Source organism: Desmodus rotundus, chromosome 11 (genome assembly GCF_022682495.2).
Source record: "Desmodus rotundus isolate HL8 chromosome 11, HLdesRot8A.1, whole genome shotgun sequence".
NCBI classification, from domain to species: domain Eukaryota; kingdom Metazoa; phylum Chordata; class Mammalia; order Chiroptera; family Phyllostomidae; genus Desmodus; species Desmodus rotundus.
Genome location: NC_071397.1, coordinates 33,668,797 through 33,689,861, shown reverse-complemented (window position 1 = coordinate 33,689,861; position 21,065 = coordinate 33,668,797). Strand labels below are relative to the sequence as shown.

Here is a 21,065-nt window from a genome sequence, read left to right as displayed (position 1 = left end):
AATAAAAAGAAGAAAAATTAAAACTAAAAAATAAGTAAAAATTAAAAATCGGTTAGAAAACCTGTCTTGCCAAAGAAATAACATGTATTCCTAATGAAATATATTTGTGTATTCATTAATAATGTAAAGATAACCAATCTAAGTTGAGTCAAATAAATTCATAAAAATGTCTTGGTTATTTTTGGGTACAATCAAAAATTTTAATTTTGCTTTTGGATATTTTAGAACAAATGTTTTTAGAGAAATATATTGATCATGCCAATAATAATTATAACAAACAGAATTAGAAAATAATCTGCCTCAATATACTCCAAAATTTTCAAAATTTAATGTTGTCTTAAATAAGTGAAATATATTCCTGAAACTTTCAGTTTTTTGTATGTGTGTGAGAAATGTGGGGAGGGGTGATAGTGATGGAGAGGGCTGTCCTGACAACTGGATTTTTATATGGGGGCAAAACCTAAAATATATTTATTAGTGGTGTCATTGTCAAAAAGCCCGACGAAGACAGGAAAAGACTGACAACCATTCTCTGTCCCAGAATGGATGGATTCTCCAGTCCATGAACCTTGACTTGCCCAGGGCTTTCAGGTTACTTGGCAACTTGAGGAAATCATATCCAGTGCTATGTCTAGAGAATAATTCTCCCCAGGAGTGCTGTGGTTATCCTACTTACAGCTAAGTCTAATGATTTAAGGACTAAAAATAAATGAAGGACTTATTAAAACATGCCAATTAGCACTTCAAATACTGCTGAGAAGACAAGAAGCAATTAATTTATCTAAAGCTCACAATCTAAATGAACAGCAGATAAAGGAGTGGCAACAATGAACAATTGGATTACTGGTTTTTCAGTATTTGCTGTTCTTACCCTGGGTTGTTGGTGTCTCTTGCCCGTGGTCTTCTCTCTCTTCCTCTGTCTTAGCTTGTTGTGTCTGTTTAATCATACCTCATTTTATTGTCTTCCTCCCCAGACTCTGTATTGATATGTTTACAGTGGCTTTGTCAGACATTCTAATTATCTCTTGTCCTGGCTCCTCTCAGGCATTTTTTTCTTTTATATAAACTTTGAGATTTTAAAATCTAAAACAGTAAAACTACTGGCATTATATAAAATTAAATTATGGTTATATATTAGGAGGGCACTGAATTTTTATAGCATTATGCCTTCCCATCAAGAATGTGATTATCTATGTATCTTTCCATTCCTGTAGGTCTTATCAATGAAATAGTTTTAGGTTTTCTCAGTCAGGTCATGTGCTTTTCTTATTAAACTTATTTCTAAGTATTTTATAGTTCCTGGTCATTATTGTAAATGATTTTTCCAATTTATCATCTAGATTCTCACTGTGTGTTTATCCAGGCAATGTACCAAATTTTCTGCTTCCTTTAAAACAGGTTTCCTAACTTCCCTAGTTACATAATTACCTACTCAACAAAAACCATACTTTTATCTCTAATTTCCAAATTTTACCAGTTATTTTCTTGTTATTACATCTGCTTATAAGTACAAACAATGTTGAATAGTATGAAGGTCTGTTTAGTGCTTCATATTCATTTAACTGGTTTTAAGTGTTTCACCATTTAATGTATGTTACTAGAAAGTTATTGTCAATGTAACAGATTCCTCTGCTCTCATTTAAAGATTGTTATAATTAAATTTTTGTCATATAAATTGCCTTTAATCTTTGACATGACACTGTATTTTTGATACTGAACATCTTGAACTTTGTCATAGGATATTTTTTTTACTGTTGTTCAATTAGTTGTTCCCATTTCCTCCCCATTACTCTCCCCTGCCCTACCCACCCCCCACTTTCTATGTCATAGGTTATTTACTTGCTATTAATGGATTGTAACTGCCAATATTTAGATTTTGTCAGGTTCAAAGCATGTATTACATAATCCCTTAATTTTCCTTTTTAACACCATCTTTACTAGAATTTTTTGTTAATAGTATGCTGGCCTCAAATTACCAGTAATTGGGAGATTTTCACCTATTTTCATGGCATGAAATAGTTGAATGTTAAAGTCATTTTTTAAAGCCTTCCTGTATCTGTGATATGCCTCCTTTCTTTTTATTTTCCTTCTCTCATTTTATCTTATCCTTGCCCAGGTTCAAGTGTTTATCTAATTTATCTTAAAAAAAAAACAAATCTGTGGGTTTTCTTGGGACAGGGTATGGTAATATGTTGGAGTAAGTTCTAGTTCATTAATTTTAAAGTTCCTTAATATCTTACTAGTTTTTTTAGTGAATTTTATTGTTCTGCTTCTAATTTTTTAACATTAGACTTTAGTTCCTTTATTTTGGGATTTAATAATAAAGGTATTTAAGTCTATAAACTTCCTTTGGGTACAGCTTTCATTGCATATTACAATTATGAGGTGTAATGAAGTATAGACCAATTAAAAAACCAAATTAAAATTTCAGAAATAACTTATAGTGACATAATAATTTAATATGTGACAAAGATGGAAAATCATTTTAATGCCAAAAAGTATTTTTAATAAATGATGCCTACACAAGTGACTATCTTAAATAAAGAATATAACACCCATATCTTTTGCCATATACAGAAATAAATTCGTTTAAATACTTAAAAAAATTTGCACTTTGTAAAGTATATGATTGTCTAGCCACTATGCTGTACATGTGAAGCTGATACAAAATAATATTGAATGTAAACTGTAATTGAGCCCTGGTGCTGTGAGTCAGTTGGTTGGAGTGTCATCCTGTGTACCAGAAGGTTGCAGGTTTGATCACTGGCCAGGGTGCATACAGGAGGCAACTGATCGATGTTTCTCTCTCACACTGTTTCTCTTTTTCTCTCCCTTCCTCTCTCTAAAATCAATATATCCTTAGGTGAGGATTTAAATTTTTTTTTTTTAAATCTTACAAGTATGTAACTGCATGTATTATCATGAGTTGAGAAGAAGCCTCATAACTGAGATTGAAAACTAAGAAAATGCATAAAAATAAAAATTTTGGTATAGAAAATATAAACATCTACAAATAATTACCAAGATATTTATAACACAAATGATAATGTAACATGCAGAAGGCTTAAATATTAATAGAAGAAAAAAGACAACTACCAATTCAATGGAAAAATAGAAGATAGTAGGTACATCTGTTGTGAAATTTAAACCAGAGATAAATGTAAACCAGAGATATGGGAAATGCAAACCAAAGTAATGATGAAAAGAGCTTTACATGCACAAGACTTGCAAAATTAAAAAGTTATAATACCTATTGCTGATGAGGATGTAGGAAAATTTGTGTTTTACTAAATTGGTAGAAGAAATGTAAATTCCTATATCCTTTTGGAAAACAAGTTGATAATATCTGTAATAATTAAAAATACATATATGTTTGATCAAGAAACAGCTAGGAATCTATTCCCAAGAATAAAATTACCAGAGTATAAGGAAATAAAAACAGAGAGATATATTACACGCTCATGGTTGCAAAAAAAACTGGAAATAAAGTAAATGCCCTTTAGTAGTACGGTAGTCACTTAAGCTGCTGAAAAACATTCCTCTTCTGGAAATACCATATTTCCACTCTTACCAAAGAGTGAAACAACTTTCTTTATTCTTCTTAAAATTAGGAGTGCCACCTAACTAGCTGAGGCCAGTGCAGTGTGATTAGAAGGGATTTGACTCCTGGGTCGAAGCTTTGAGTCAATGTGCTGCTCACCAGGGTCCCTTCCTACTTTCCAATGGCCACGGAATCTTCTTGTATCAACCTAGAGTTTTATCAGTCTGGATAGCTGAGTAACACGAGCAGGGCTCCCCTGCTTTCCTCTTTTGGACATGGAGCATGACCAAAGAAAGAAAAGTTTTGGGGGAGGATAAACCACTGAGATTTTGAAACTGATACTATAGCATATAACCAAGCAAATCAAGAGCGACAGAGCTAAGGGAATGACTAAATTGTGGTCCATCATATAATTGATTTTGACTTTGATTATACCTAATGACTTGAATTGTTTTTCACAAGATATTGCTGAGAGACAAAAAGAAGATTCTGAAAAATGTTTGTATTATTATTCCAGTTTTTATAAGAAAAACAATACATCTTTAAACATATATTACTATAGATAATCATATGAATACGGGGGGGGGGCTAATGAAAGAACATGTACAAAATTGTTAAAATAGGTTATAAAGGAAAGATAAATCCAGACTAAAACAATTTTAAAAAATAGCAAAGCCATGTGCTGTGTTCCCATGCCTGAGTTATTTACATGTTTAATTATAATTACAAATATTAAGTAGATATGGTAAAATAATTTCATACAGTACTTCATTGAATCCAAGATGCTTTGATGCTTGCTTTCTTTGTCTAACCTGCAGCAAAAGGCTTTCACACACCTGGCTAAAAATGCTACTAACAAGAAATACATCAGTGGTTCTCAAAGAGTGATCTTGCCTGAGAACTCGTTTAGAAACACAGGTTTGAAGGGCCCTCTGAAGACAACCTTGAATCAGAAATTGAGGATGGGACCCAGTAGTATGTTTTATCAAGACATTCTGATGAAAATTTGTTCCTTACTTGATAAGATGTAGCCATAATTCAGAGGTTAAAATATAAATATATGCAGTATCTAGGATGTGTGTATGTGTATATATATATATACACATACATACGTATACACACACACACACACAGAGTTTACCTTAGAAATAAGGTAACTTAGTAGACTCATTTTAATAGTCCTCTCCTCTTTCTGCTGTACTCAATTTGCAAATATTTCTTACTTAAATTTGCAGTGATCAGATCTGACTGGTCTTTTTTTTTGTTTTTAAATTTTTTCTAGGTCATATCACTACAAACTAACTTTCCTTGAGATCAGGTGTCAATCCTAAAGCCAACTAGATGTGACAGAGTAAGACTAGGATGGGAGGGGACTAGCTATGTCACAGGCGCTTTGGGCAGTTTCCCTAAGAAGTGTTTGGAAATGTCAGGCAACAAATGGCCTGGCATAATTATATTAATTTTACATTGATAAAGTAGTTTTCCTGGGAAAACAATGGAGTGTTGATATGTAATGCTGTTTTACACTTTCTTTTTATTATGTTTATGTTTTAAAAATATAATGCTTTGGTATTTTTAAAAAAACATAATGCTTTTCCTTTGGTAGTTTCACATGCTTTATAATTTTGTTTTTAAAGTCAATTATCTGTCAATACCTTCAGTTAATCATTCTATGTCCAATTTTCAGCTTTATGTTCATTTATATTTAAGTATCTTTGACGATAATTTGTTCATAAAATAAAAAAAGAAAGTTCTGACTGGAGCAAAGGAACACTCTTTCCTGTTGTTGCTGCTGTATTTTTTAAAAAGAACATCTCAAATGCAATCTCCAAATTATGTCTTATTTTTTTTAGCATCCTATGATCACAAGCATAATTGTACCTTTTACCTTATAGTAATTCATAATTACAAGGTTTGTATTCATTCTCGCCTCCTCTAATGCTTTCATTACTGTCATGGAGATTCCTATAGCATTCGCAGTTGATCATGTTATTCCTCTGCTTGAAATACTTCAGTGACTTTTTAGGATAATGACCAAAGTCTTGAATATGGTTCATGGCCCTGCATGATCGGCTCCCAGCTTACCTTTCCACCTTACTCTGAACTCCAGTTACACAAACTTTCTTTAATTTTATTTTAAAAATTATGAAAATGTTTAAACATTCTAAAAGGTAACAGTTTAATGAACCCATACAACCAATTTCCATGGTAATCAAGATTCAGCCACATGCATCTCTAAAAAATATGTACATCTTATTTTTTTTCAATTTCTTTTATCTAGCCAGGTTAACCGAGCTTCTAGGGTACGATGGTGTGTTATTAGTCCAGTCTTGCTGGAGAAACAATTTCTTTGGACTTCAGTGTGTCCTTCTGTAAATTGGGAATAATAATAATACATATCTCACATTATCATTGTGAAGAATAAATAAATTCATACATTGAAAAAGCTTAGAATAGTGCCTGACACCTAGTACATAGTTAATAAGTGAAGCCATTATCATTTAGGAAAAGTCATACATCTTCCTACCTCAGAACCCTTGTACAAGCTACAAACACAATTTCTCTCTTGTTCTCTCACACTTTGTTGAGTTTATGTCTACCAATAGTTTAAATGTCATATTTTCCAGGAAGATTTCCCCAGCCTTCCCAGCTCTATTTTCTGAATACACATTATGCTTTTCTTGCATGGCAGTTATTTGGTATTATTAATTTGTGAGGCTGATTAACAGATGTCTTTTCCATTACACCATAAGGAAGCTCCATGAGGGGAGAAGATGGTATGTTTGGCTGTTTTATTTATTTTATTAAATTTATTGAGGTGACATTGGTTAATAAGATTATATAGGTTTGGTTATTTTAAATATCCAATACTTAATGCAAAGTGGATACTCAAAATATTTATTCAATATTTAAGGATCAATTTCTTTTCACCTAATTTGTTTTGGATCAAATCCCCTCCTGTCAGCATGTATGTAGCTAATTATGATAAATGCAACAATAAGTAAATGTTTTTAACAGGCTTAAATAACCTATTTTCAGTTATTTAAGGGACTAAAAATACTGAAAGTATATTATATTAATAGTGATTTTTTTGTGCAGCTTTCTTCAAAAGAAAAATAAACACTTCTAGGTATAATTTGTCTATTGCAGTTTAATTCTAAAGTATAGGATGATGGTGTGGAATTTGGGAGAGGTGTAAGCTAGTAGTTAAGCCTCCCCATATTCACACTCACATTTTTGCACAATTTCTACTTGTGTTGAGTTTAGGGGATTTGGTGACAAAAACTTTAGTGTTACCCTGGCTGGTATGGCCCCGTGGATTGAGCGCCAGCCTGCAAACCAAAGGGTTGCAGTTTCGAATCCCAGTCAGGGCACATGCCTGGATTGCAGGCCAGGTCCCCAGTGGGGGGGTATGTGAGAAGCAACAGCACATTGATGTTTCTCTCCCACTCTTTCCCCCTCCCTTGCCCTCTCTCCAAAAAATAAATAAATAAAATCTTTTTAAAAAGTTTTGTGTCATTAAATCTCTCTTTTTTCTAGAAGAATCCACTTATATATAAGAATTAGACCTGTAATTTTTTCATTACAATGGTTATAGAAAAATGTTTTACATAATCCATTTTCCGAAGTCACTAGTCACTTACTTTCAAGTTTCCAAATCATATACCCAACTGTGAAATCAAATGTAAATAAATAACCAACCTCAGATAAGTTTCAAAAGCATCTTTTCTTAAAGTTCAGTTCACAAACACACCCCAAGTAGTTTACTCTGTCTTCTGATCTGGAGCATTTATAAGGCAGTTCGGAGAACCAGTGCAAAAGAGAAAGAGGAAGATACGTCCAAATTCTCCATCTAGCATGCTGTGTTCTATACGTTCCTCTTGTTAAATCATTCTGCACATTAGCATATTCAATATTAAAAACTCCAAGAAACCTGCTTAACTTGGTTTAAAAATTTTAGAAACTTATTTGACCACAAAACTTATAAATGTCCCTCAAAACTAGGGTTATCAAACACACTTTGAGAATTGCTAGTCTGGCTACGTTCAAGATTGACTAGTCCAAAATTCTATTAAAAATATAAAAGAACCTTGATTATAGTGGTTCCATAACTCCTTAGTGACCTTGAAGAGTTCACAAATCATTCATTTATATAATTCACTTTAGAATCTTATCTACTTGATGTGTTTTATAATTTGCAGAATCTTTTTTCCTTTTTAAAAGCAAGATTGATCTGTCAGTCTCTAACCTTTGAGTACCTTAATAATTTTCTTTAAAATTTTTCAAGGCTTAGTAACAGCAACTTAATAATCTCTTCTATCATGTTCTCTTTTTTTTAATTGTGCATAATTTTTAAGTCATCCTCTCCTTCAGGACAATAGGAGTTCGCATCATTGACCTTCTATCATGTTCTTAATGAGAACTTGCGGGAATGGCAATAAAGTAGTATCTAAAGCATTTGAAAGAAAATGCAAACAAGCTTTGGGAGGTGAAACTTTAAAGCTGTCAGGAACATACACTGATCCTTTCAAATCAGTGACCTGACACAGAAGATGCATACCAGAATGTCATGAGGAATTATTTGAAAATACATGGCACCACTGGGGCTAAAACCTGAGTTATATGTACTTTAAAAAGCTCGCGAGGTGATTTTGATTTATATTTCTAGATAAAAATCCTTGCTTTGGATAAGATACTCTTCACTGTAATAATTTAACAATAAGGACAATTTAGCTGTTATTTCCAATAAAGATAATAAAGACCTATAAGCTTTTAATTTTTTTCTGTTTCAGGCCATGGGTCTATGGTATTTTCCTGAGTACACTGCATTGTGATTTCTTTAATAGTAGTTTAGGGTACCCTACCATTATTCCCTGATGTGGCTTGTCAGAATTAAGATAGTAGGACTACTTTCCCTCAAGGTACACATTTCTTCAACTTGATGAACCGATTCTTCCTCTGTGGTTAAATTTAAGTTTCAAAGAGCAGTTTTCATTGACCCTTTTTCTTCTTCCTAAGAGTAGAAAAACAACAAAGGTACCAAAAGTCCTACTGGAGTATTTCAGCACATTCTTTAGTAGATTACATTTCCCAGTACAATCCAATGTTGCCTGTGTGTTACGTTGTCTTACTGGTAAACTATACATTTACATTCCCGTGCCTAGACATCTGTAGTATGCCCCCACAGTAATCTCCTCTCGCTCTTTTGTCCTCAAAGTAATCTCTAGAGGAACCTTGTTATCTGTATCTCCTCTAAATATACAGCACCTCATCTCTTAAGGGTTCTGTTTCTCCTAAGTTATTTTTTCTAACATATTCCAGTAGCTTTACTCCACCAACTCTTGATCATATGTCTATATATTAAAATATATTCTTTATTATTACTGTTTAGTGAATTGTCCGCAACTTTAAGTATGATCTGTGATGTCTGGGAAATTAAAGCTGGTTTTTTGGGGGGTTTTTTAGTGTCTTAAAATCTTCCAAGATCATAGTTTTTTAAAGAAACAAATACTGAATTTATTTTGGTGACTTAAAACAAGATATAATTTAAATAATTATTTTATGCTTTCAAATAAAACCTCCTACATATAGCTAATAATTTAAGCACAGGGTACTATGCTTAAATGATTGAGGTTTATGTGTACTTGAAATAATAACATTAAGTTTCAGCTTTCTTAGCAATACCAAAGGGAAAGAACTAGTTAAATGTCTACTTTGCTCCTAAACTACCAAGAGCTAAGACACATACAAATTTTATGGCAAGTAATCTAAAACTCTTCTAAAAATGATTAACTGTTATTCTATCCAACAAGAAAACAAATACAACAGATCAATCTAATGAGGTAAGACACCAGATACTCATCATGCAGTTTCAGTGTCTAGCAACAAACCACTAAACTTTAAAATTCTGTTTCACAAATTCTAAGTACCAGTAACATATTCTAAGAGGTTGATAGCCACTTTAAAGTACATATAAAAGTACTACAGTACACAATCCTCAAGTAAATGTGCATATATACCAAAGACTCTAAAGTGTAGTTTTGGAGTTCAACCTGGCAGTCTCCAAAGATTTCAGTGTGTGTGTCTATGTATATGTGTATGTATGTACGTGTGTGTGTATATGTATGTATATAAACAAAGTCATTGGCATAACTTTTAATAATAGAGTTGTACATGGAGTGGGAGAAATATCAAATATCTGAATACTATACCTCTTAGAAAGCTGATGGCATCAATCTATATTTTTCATGTCAAAATGTGATTCACTTGAGATGGCCCAAAGGACAAGTTATATCTTTCTCTTACCAAGAATTAAGAACGCAAAATATAACCATTAGAAATTAAAACAAAAACAAATAAGCATTTTAGAATAGTTTTTTCAGTACCTTCAAATTCTGACAAAATACAATACATTAGAAAATTAAATATATCAATTTTGTTTACTGCTACCAGGCATTTTTAAAAACAATTTCCATTTTTTGTCCATATTCAGTAAATAACAAAATTGAACTCTTTATTTTTTCATATCTGAGCTAATAGCTCTAGGACATTCCTAAAAAAAGAAATAATGTAACCAGAAATTTAAAAATGTTAAGATAGGTCAAAGTAACAAAATATAGTTGATAGAGCTAATGATGACCTTCTTTAAGCTTACACTTTAAAGGTTTCCCTTAATGAGTGTGTCTCAATAGATTTTTTTTTTTTTTTTTTTTTGGTTAACAACCCATTTACTCCAAACACACATGGACTTTATTAAAAAATAGCCTAAAGTGTTGGTCACAATGACAGAGATGGCCAGATTAAAAATAAAATTAATGATAATAAAAATGGCCTTTCTTTTGTTAACTAATCTTTTGTTGTATGTGCATTTTAAAATTCATTATTTAACAAAAAATGACTTTTAAAATATATATATTTCATGTCTCAAAGTTAATTTAAAAAAATGAATAACATTTCATTTGAAAATAATAGCTTCAGCTGGTAATGCAAGATTCCTCTGAGTTGTGAATCTATCGTCAGAACTATCACATTTTTAAGAATTTAAAAGGGGAATTCAAGGTAGGAGATTTCTTTTCCTGCATTAAGCAACTGATTATAGTACTTTTACATGTAAAAATAATTTACACTAAAAATCTCATGCACAAAGTCTGATACTTTATCAAAATAACAAGAATAAAATGAGCAATGAAAAAATAGCAAAAGCCATTATAAAAAATAGTAAATTCCTATTTAAATTACTGTGTTCACAGATTAAAAATGTTTATCAAGTAACTATATCACAGATTGTAGAGTATTTTAAGCTATAGTATAGAAAGGTAACATGGGATATTTAAAATTGGAGCTGCACTTACCAAAATAGTTTTAACCTGAGTCTTAGACATCTCCAGAAATGTAGCTGACAATAATATATGATATAGTTATTATTTAGTAGTATAATTCAAGGTTATTATTCTTTGAGTTACTGTTTCTTCTTAAATATTTATGTAAAATTATAAATATTTATTCCATTTTGGAGCTTTCCGGACACAAGGGAATATATAAATTCAAAAAGCTGTCATTTTTTCCTGCTATACAAGCACATAAAGCTGTCTTTCTTGTTCAAAATGCCTTAGAGTTCATCTTATTTTCATACTTCAAGTTATTTAGGACAAATGCAAAAGGTCAAAAAAATTATCATAGATACTTGAATATTCCCATGAAACATATCACACCCACTGAGGACTTTAATACAAATTCACTAAAGAATATCAAATTAATCATTTCTTCCTATAAATATTTTTTTATTTATTTTGTGTTTAGAAGTTGCAGTTTTAATTACTATTAACAGAAAATACATAACAAAAGCTTCCTAACAAGTGAAAAAAATAATTATAAATGCTGGAAAAATTGGCTTCATTAACATATTTACAGACTTAATACATACTCCATTGGAAATTAATTATATGACATTTATACAAGCATTAACATTTCCAAATCATTCTGAGTAGTGAGCACTTCAGTTCTTTACTGTCTATACCCAAAGGTGACAGTCACTGAGTTTCAAGACAACACTGACAAGCGTCAAAAATGGTCAATCCGAGATACTGCTGACACACTGTTCTGTTCCTTCACCTAAAGATGTCTCTGTTGAGTAAGTGTCCTTATGCTTCTTTTTGTCTTTCCCCTGATCTTCCTGCAGCTTTAGAATTATGTTTCGGATTTCTTCTCTTTTTGTTCTCATTCTCGGGGGAGGAAACCAGTTTGCCAAATTCATAGGTAGTTCAAAATTGAGAATTGGATTCTGAAAATAAAAATGTTAAATGCACATTAGAAAATTTTAAGAAATAATAGTTTAGATTAAAAAACAAAAGCATTCCAGAGTTGAAAATGAGAAATCAATAACTTATTTAGTATATGTTTACTTATTATGTATCATCTGCCAGACATTTTGTTAGGCACTGAACATATAAGATAGTTTCTGCCTATAGATCTTAAAGTCTAGATCAGGGGTCAGCCATCTGTGGCTAGTGGGCCAAATCCTGCCTACTGCCTGTTTTTGTAAATGAAGCCTTGCTGGAACACAGCCACATTTAACTCATTTACATGTTGTCTGTAGATGCTTTCTTCCCACAACATAAGAACCAAGAAGGAACAGATACTGTATAGCTGCAAAGCTTAAAATACTACGCAGTATCTGACCTATGAAAAGGTTTGTTGACCCCAGTCTAAATAGACAGATAACAATTAACACAATGACTATGACAAATATTATGACAGGAGAAGCAGTGAGTCCTATGAAAATGCATATCTGGGGACTTAACACAATTCCAAAATGTTTAAGCTAAGACCTGAAGTTAAGTAGGAGTTAGCCAAGTAAGAAATGACAAGCAACAGGAAAGAGTATTCAGGGTAAAGTAGTACGTATCAAGGTCTAGAGAGGAGAAAGAACACAATACAATATAAGAAAATGACATTCAGGTGGCTGGTACACAGAATGCCAGAGTGAGAATGGTAGGAAGTGAGGCTAGGAGCTCAGACAGGAGTTAGATCATGCAGGTCACATGAATTTTTCTTTAACCCACGAGCAACAGGAAGACACTATAAGATTTAAAGTAACATGATTAGATGTGGGTTTTTGGAAAACAGCCATGAAAAACAGAAGGTAGGAGGCAGTAGTTTATAACAGTGATGCTAGTATACTGAACTTCAAAAGTGGCGTCAGGAATAAAGAACGAACATATCTGATATGAAGTGATAAAATTCACAGGACTTAGTGGTACACTGGATGGTGAATAAAGAAAAGAAAGGAGTCAAGATAATTGTAAAGAATATCCAAGAGAAGTATGTGTGGTATTGTACCTCTCAAGTCAAAGGAAGAAGAGTGTTATAAGAAAAAAATGGTCAGTGTTAAATGGTGCTATGAGGTCAGGAACAATTTGAATGTAAGAATGAGGATAAAGTCATATTACAGAGATTTCAGAAGTAGAATTTGTGGAAATAAAGACAGTGATTATGAACACAGCTCCAGAAATATATCTGAGAGAGGAGAAAAGATAGTGGAAAGACCTAATGGAGGGAGGAGTTGATCAGTGAGAGAGGAATGAGGTCACAAGTGCAGGACCTTATGATATATGCAACTTTTCTATGCCTCAAAACTTCTCCAATTTGGAAGTTTTTTGCTCTCAGGAATAACTTTTGAAATGATAATTTTTCAAACTTTTCAAAATATTTACTTATTGCTTTTTACACTAACATAAGATCTAATACAGTATTTTTAAATTGATTATATCATATCCAATAAATTGAAACCTACCTCAAAAAAGCTCTCCACATACTGCAATACATATACACCACAATCACTGAAGTTATTTTGCTGCGGTACTTTTGGATTAGAGCCTTTCATAACATCTTTGGAAAAACTTCTTTTGCTTCCTTTTTTAACTTCCCATTCCACCTCTAAATACCTGTAATAATGAATATATCGTAAGAATATACATATACAAATATATACAATCCTTTACTTCCACCAGAACACAAAGTATGAGGTACAGCTTTGAACTTACTCTCTTAGAATCTTTACAACATTTGATCGAGAAGGGCCTCTGAGTGAGTCCATCAGTAGGATACAAGGTCTGCAGGGGAGAAATGACCAAATGTTAACACTTTCTAATGTTAAAAGTACATAAAGAGATGTGCATTAACAATAAAATATACCTTTTGCATGCCTCAGTAAAAGTTGGGGGGGGGGGATGAAATAAACCTATAGACATACATACCGTAATAATAAAGATCCACAGTTATGTTAAATACCAAATAACAGAATATTAATCTAATTATATCTTAGTTATCGATATATTTCACTAAAGTTCCATAGTTGATTTCTAAAAATACTTCAAAATTTAGCAGGATGGAGGCATAGGTAGAAACCCTTCCCTTCCTTGCACAACCAAAAGAAGGATAACCATCAACCTAAAAATAATAAACAAGCAGAAGTGCCAGAAAAATTAAACTGCATGGAACTCCGACAACCAAGGAATTAAAGAAACAATGGACCAGACCAGTAAGACTGGTGGACAGAGAGAACCCGTGGCAAAGTGGCGGACTGCATGGGCAGGGCTGGCTGAACAGGAAACTGAGACTCAGAGCTGACTGTGGACTATGGTGGGGGTTGCCACGTGGGAGAAACTCCCAATCTCACATGAGAGTTTGTTGGAAAGTGGGCTAGAGACCAGCAGGGAGCTGTACAGTTCCCTCTCTGGACCCCTCCCCCACAGATAGCACCTCAGCGCAGCAAAGAGGGTTGCCCCGCCCTGGTGAATACCTAAGGCCACACCCCTTACAACTTAACCTGCACCAAGACAGAGAAATACGGCTGAAATGAAAGAGCAAAACTCCAGTAAAAGAGCTAAGTGACAAGGAGATAGCCAATCTGATGGAGAGTTCAAAACCCTGGTAATGAAAATGCTCACAGAACTGATTGAGCTTGGTCTCAAAATGAAGAAACAAATGAAAGCTACCTAAAGTGAAATAAAGCAAAGTAGTCAGGAACCAACAGTGACAGGAAGGAAACCAGGACTCAAAGCAACTATTTAGAACAAAAGGAAGAAATAAACATCCAACCAGAACAGAATGAAGAAACAAGAATTCAAAAAAAAGAGAAACTTTTGAACCTCTGGGACAACTTTAACCAATATCCGAATTATAGGGGTGCCAGAAGGAGAAGAACAAAAGGAATTGAAAACCTATTTGAATAAATAATGAAGGAAAATTTCCCCAATCTGGCAAAGGAAATAGACTTCCAGGAAGTCCAGGAAGCCCAGAGAGTCCCAAAGAAGTTGGACCCAAAGAGGAACACACCAAGGCACATCATCATTAAGTTACCCAAGATTAAAGATAAAGAGACAATCTTAAAAACAGCAAGAAGAAAGGAGAGAGTTACCTACAAAGGAGTGCCCATTAGACTATCAGCTGATTTCTCAAAAAGAAACCTTATAGGCAAGAAGGGGCTGGAAAGAAGTATTCAAAGTGATGAAAGGCAAGGACCTACAATCTAGATTACTGTATCCAGCAAAGCTGCCATTTAGAATGGAAGGGCAGATGAAGTGCTTCCCAGATAAGGTAAAGTTAAAGGAGCTCATCAACACCAAGTCATTATTATATGAAACGTTAAAAGGACTTATCTAAGAAATTGAAGAAGATCAAAAATATGAACAGTAAAATGACAACAAATTCACAATTATCAACAACTGAACTTAAAAGAAAAAAAAAAAGAAAACAAATACTAAGGCAAACAACTAGAACAGGAATAGAATCAGAGAAATGGACATCACATGGAGGGTTTTCAGTAGGGAAAGGGAGGGAAAGAATAGGGTAGGAAAGGTACAGGAAAAAAGAAGCATAATTGGTAGGCATAAAAGAGACGGGGAGATATAAAAAATGGCATAGGAAACAGAGAACTCGAAGAACTTATATGTACAACCCATGGACATGAACTAAAGTGGGGGAAAGCTGGAGGGTTGAGGGGTACAGGACAGAGGGGGGATAAAGGAGGAAAAATTGGGAAAACTGTAATAGCATTATCAATAAAATTTACTTAAAAAAATTTAGCAGGATGTCAAAACAATTTTGAAAATTTGAATTCAGTAGATTCCAAACTTCCAAAAGACCATGCAAAAGTAGATGAAAATAATCCCATTTTTAACAAAAATCTATTACAGATAACAAAACAGGTAATCATCACATACAAGAATTCATTAGGAATCCAGTGATTTCTGCAAGATTCCACTTCAAACACTCAATATAAATAAGACTCAACCTTCAAAATTTTGTTACAAACCCAAGTGAGGAAGTCTAATATAGTGCAAAATGACCTGGAATATTTAAAGGTATAGGGTCCTTCTGGCTAAAATTTTATGGGACTTGCAGCAGATCTCTTAACTGTTCTAGGTCTCTGTATTTTTCTTTATAAATGTTTTCTTTTCAAAAGCTGTTAGTGGAGTTTCAGCCAACATTTTCTACAAAAAAAAAAATCAAAAGAGATGAAGTCTACAGATAGGCAATAATTCATTACCTAAGAAGTCCTTAGAGACAGATATTACTTCTGAAAACCAATACAGGTGCACTCTCATTTGAGGTGGAAATGTCTGTGTATGCACACATAGAAAATGAGCAAAAGGAGGATTTAAATGATTACTCTCTCCCTAGTTTGATCCTTAGACATTGGGCATAACCCAGTTTTCCTCTCTGAACTTGACAGCCATTATAACTTTTACTTAAGTACTTGTTTAGATAAAAACTATGTAGTCATGTTTTATTCTATGAAGGTACATAAATAAAAATTATCATGTAGTTTGCAAGATATATATAGTTAATGCTTACTGTTTACAGATAGTAGGCTTTAAATGCCACTGTCCTACTTCTGAATTGCAATTGTCATCAGCAAGGAATCCATCATCACTGCTGTCATCCTATAAAAGAGAACTTATTAGTAGTATTGAAAATATATAATTAAATAATTATTAACCTAACAAAACAGCACTATTGAGGATAAAAATCTTTATAACTAATATGTAAAAAAAAGTTTCTAGCCAGGCGATCAAACATTAGGAAATTTGTTAGTCACTCAATTCCAATTATCTAATGCACCACAATGACATTTTAATTAAAAAAACTACAAATCAGAGGTCTCTGAAAAATTGTTACATTATTTACTCAATCTAGAAGAAATTTGTAAACACTGAATATGTTATGACTGATTTTTCTCCAATCAAATACTACTGTTCTGATTTTAGTTTTTTCTACAAAAAGTTAGTTGGCTAAGACAACTGCTTTGCAATGATGTGAATGGCTTTTATTTATTATTCTTTTACATTAAAAAAAATCATAGTATTTCAAGGGTATTTGGAAATAGTTTTCCTTAAAAAAAAAATCCCCTTCACATGAGAAAAGAGAACTTAATGATATTGTGTCTTAATCTATAAATTATCTTGAATGTAAAACAAACAAGGCTCCTTTTGTTCTATGAGAAAGCTTCTGACAACCGTATGAATGAAGTAACTGCTATGACTGAAGAAGTTTATTATACACCTTAAATGCAATCTGAATGTGTCAGTATGTATTGGAGAGAAAAAACTGTATTTCACAGTCATACATTGTTGACCTTTTAGACATCACAAAACATGTCTTTTGTTCACAAGAGGATTAAACAAGAAGAAACAGTACAGTACAAAGCTATCTTCACTACTAGATAGATAAATTCATTTTGTCCTAACAACTAAAGAAAGAGAATTAAGGAAACTGTATGCTATAGGACTCTTAGAAACGTTCCTCTGAATAGAAAGCCCTCTTTAACTGAAGTTATATATTTTCAATAATATACCTTATTCTTGGTATTGTAAAGTTCATAAGAGCAAGTGACACATTAAGTAAATATTAGAGTTGACCTATGTTAGTCTTAACGGAATATTATTTGCTCCTGCCAAATATATTAAATTAGACAAAAGAAAAAGAATCACTGGGAAAGTGGAAGAAGTAATATAATTTTGCTGTGGTCATACACCAGATAATCAAAAATTTAAACACCTGCCTTTTGAATTTCAAGTCAGACCAAAGGTTAGGTATGGCTCATAAATAATTTAAAAGAGGAAGAGAAAGGGACAACTATTGGGTTGGCCAAAAAGTTCATTTAGTTTTTTCTGCATGGTGGCTCTAGTAGTGCTTGGTTGTATTTTACTTCATTTGAAACCATTTTGTTAGATTGTATTGTGACTGCTGTCATATCAGTGTGCATTTTAAAAAAACTTATCAAAATTGGTGAATTTTTGAACAGCCATTTTAATATTAAAGATGGAAGAAAATATGAAACATTTTCAGCATATTATACTTTATTATTTCAAATGCAACTGAAATGCAAAAAAAGATTTGTGTAGTGTATGGAGAAGGTGCTGACTGATCGAAGGTGTCAAAAGTGGTTTGCGAAGTTTCTTGGTACTATTGACATTTTGGCCAAGTAATTCTTTGCTGTGGTGCTGTCCTATGCATTGGAAGATGTTTAGCAGCACCCTGGCATCTAGCCACTGGAAGCCAATAGCGGGAGGCAGCTGACATACTCAAAATATCCAAATCAATAAAGTTATTGGTAAAAATGAAAAATGTGTCTTTTATTTTATGGAAAAAACTAAACAGACTTTTTGGCCAACCCCAAAAAACAAAACAGCCTTAATACATTTATCCTAGTAACTTTTAAACTGAATACTTAATTTTTGTTTTGAGATGAAACCCAAATCCCAATGTAGGAGTTAGTGGCTGAAGAAACTAACTCCTAGTGGCTTTAGAGTGCTTATAGGACTCTAAAGAAAAACCCATTTAATTGGATAAAAAATGTGAACTGTTTGCCAAAAGCAGGTTTTACCTGGTTATCCTGATCTTCTGAGAAGTCAATGAGTTCATCTTCAAGCATTTTACTAGTAGCTTCAGCTGATTCATCACTATAGTTTAGTCTGATTTTGCTCACACCATCTGTATTAATAAGAAACATTATGTAATGAAAAAGGACATGCATATAACTTATAGTACACAGGCTATAAGATGATAGGCTACTAATCAATAAAGGATATAGTAATTAAGGATACAAATTCTATCTTAGCATGTAATATCCAAATATAAAATAAATTACTTTTTAAAAACCCTGGATTGACATGTCAATTACAGAGTTGCTTCTACTTTTCAGACACTGTAAGTCATTAAAACTTAAAAACTAGGTAACAATTATATGATTAAATATATATGTACATTTAAATACATATATGTATGTACATATGTATATATGAATAATTGTTTTTGTGCTAGGTATGCCAAATATCTTTAATGACAAAAGCTACAATAGTCAGAAAATAACCTAAATGTCTAGTAGTAATACAGTTAGCATACTGTAGAACATAAAATGAAATATTGTACATTTTAAAAATAAAAACTGAAAATATGAAAACTGTACAATACAGGGTAAAGATAAACATGATTAAAATTAAGTAAAATAGGCTTGCTTTTGGACAAATAATTTAAAAAGATACAAAAATGAAAATAATTTTCATGTTAGGATAGTAGTTATGGACAAGTTCCCCAACTCTGTATGTTTTTACTTCATGTTTGGTTATACTCACAGACTATTCAATAAAATAAAACCACACAAGTCTAATGTAGGTGCTGGTTAGTACAAAAATTAATGACTCGTAAGAAAAATTTGAAATAAGTACTTTTAAAGGTCCATTTCAAGGATCTAAATTCTTAAAAATCAATTACTTCGCTGAAATAAATTAATCACAAAAAATGTTTCCAAGGAACATAAATTTACATGAAAACTGAGTCAGGCACTTTAATACCAAATACACCAGTATCATTTATTATAGAGCATACCATTTCCAAGTTTTAAAAAGCATAATTTTAAGATAGGATAAAATGTATTTTGGCATAAGTTTTTAAAAGGGAATTAAAAATACTAATATAAGTAAAATGGAATGAGAAAACAGATAAGTAAAATGTGTTCCTAAAAAGATATATATAACAATCTAAATGTCATGATTGAAAACATACTATTAAATAATAAAGTGCTATGATAAATCCTTCAGTTATGCAAAGAAGTTATAACTTTTTCAATTTATATTTCTCAAAAATCTGTATGTTTGAAGCTGTAACAACTATATTTGAATAAAATTTCTTCAAATCCTCAAGAAATTCAGAATTAGTCAATTGCATCAAGTTATTCTAGCAGCAAATTATTTCTATCTACAAAGCTGTCATATAAACATGAAGCTTATATGAAATTAAACTATATGCACATTTTAAAAAATGGAGAAAGTAATTTAAATAGTGTTCTCAATTCCTTCAGTTATTTCATTCAGTAAACAAGTGCCCTGATATAAATTGCGAGGTGCTAATTCCATCAGCTATTCTCTCAGATCGGTTTCTGTTCCTGAGAGCTTCTCATAGTGAGATCACTTGAAGATGCTGAGTGTGTCTAGAGTTCAAACATACACATTTTTCATGTTCCATACAAAACAACTATTTCATGTAGAGCCCAGGTGAAAAAAAAACAAATGCAAGTTAGCAATATAGTGATACTACACATTATTATTTTCCTACACTTGACCTTAAAAAAAAAAACACAACCCTAATTCGTGGGATAAGATATAATTCCACGTATTTACTACAGCATGTTATCTGACATCAGTAGACAGCACATTAATAACTGTTATGTATTTGATGGTTAAAATTATATTAAAACTCTCTAAAATGCTTCATTAAGTTCTGTCAACTACAGTCCCAGCCCAAACAGAAATCAATTAATGAGATACTAATCATACCGCAAAAATTTTTACAAGCTTTTTGTATCATTTTTAGTAAAGTCATCATTTTATATAATAGACTGCTTAACCATCCTATCTGAGGTAGTAAAGTCACCTCTAGAGAATACTCTTATTTAATGTACTTGGTGTATGATACCTTGGAAACATGTGATAAAAGCTATGGGACCTCAATCCTGAAAAATGCACAGACCCACCATAGAGCACCATTGTTCAAGCTGTGGGACACTATCATTAGTGGATTAATTCATACATTAAAGAGAATAAAAAATATCAGTGTATCACACACAATAGAGGTAAATTAATTTCCTTTAAGACATAGTTGATACCATTACACATATACTAAAAACAAAACAAAAAACCAAATGCACAAACTATAATAAAAAAGGAATACCTAGAATAAACAAACATTAAAAAGCAAACTACATAAAACAGATTAGATTATTCCTGATTGGTCTCCTCTAGCATTTGTGAGATTTTTTTACTCAACTTTAACTGGCTATTACTACAACTTTAAAGACTAGAACATTAATTTGTAGTAGAAGGCCACTAAGAATTTCTGGGGTTTGTGTATATGAAGCTCTAGGTTTTGTACCATTACTTTGTTTTAACTCATGTACTTTAATTCGAATTCACATTAAATTGGATGAGATTACTGATCAAAGGGGAACTTAAAAAAAAAGTTA

The 21,065-nt window shown here is 32.3% G+C and overlaps 1 protein-coding gene across 6 annotated transcripts in view; it reads right to left on the bottom strand.

Annotated features, from left to right (window-relative positions):
* Positions 1-5,651: 5,651 nt before the first annotated feature.
* Positions 5,652-21,065, bottom strand: part of SENP6 (SUMO specific peptidase 6) — a 112,060-nt gene continuing 96,646 nt past the window's right edge. For all 6 annotated transcript variants that reach the window (XM_024576681.4, XM_053913517.2, XM_024576679.4 and 3 more), the window contains 5 exons: positions 18,432-18,538; positions 16,400-16,488; positions 13,585-13,653; positions 13,335-13,485; positions 5,652-11,822 (listed from right to left, as the gene is read on the bottom strand). In XM_024576681.4, the coding sequence (XP_024432449.2) occupies positions 11,613-11,822; positions 13,335-13,485; positions 13,585-13,653; positions 16,400-16,488; positions 18,432-18,538 (626 nt within the window). In that variant the 3' untranslated portion in view covers positions 5,652-11,612. The remainder of the gene's footprint in view (positions 11,823-13,334; positions 13,486-13,584; positions 13,654-16,399; positions 16,489-18,431; positions 18,539-21,065) is intronic.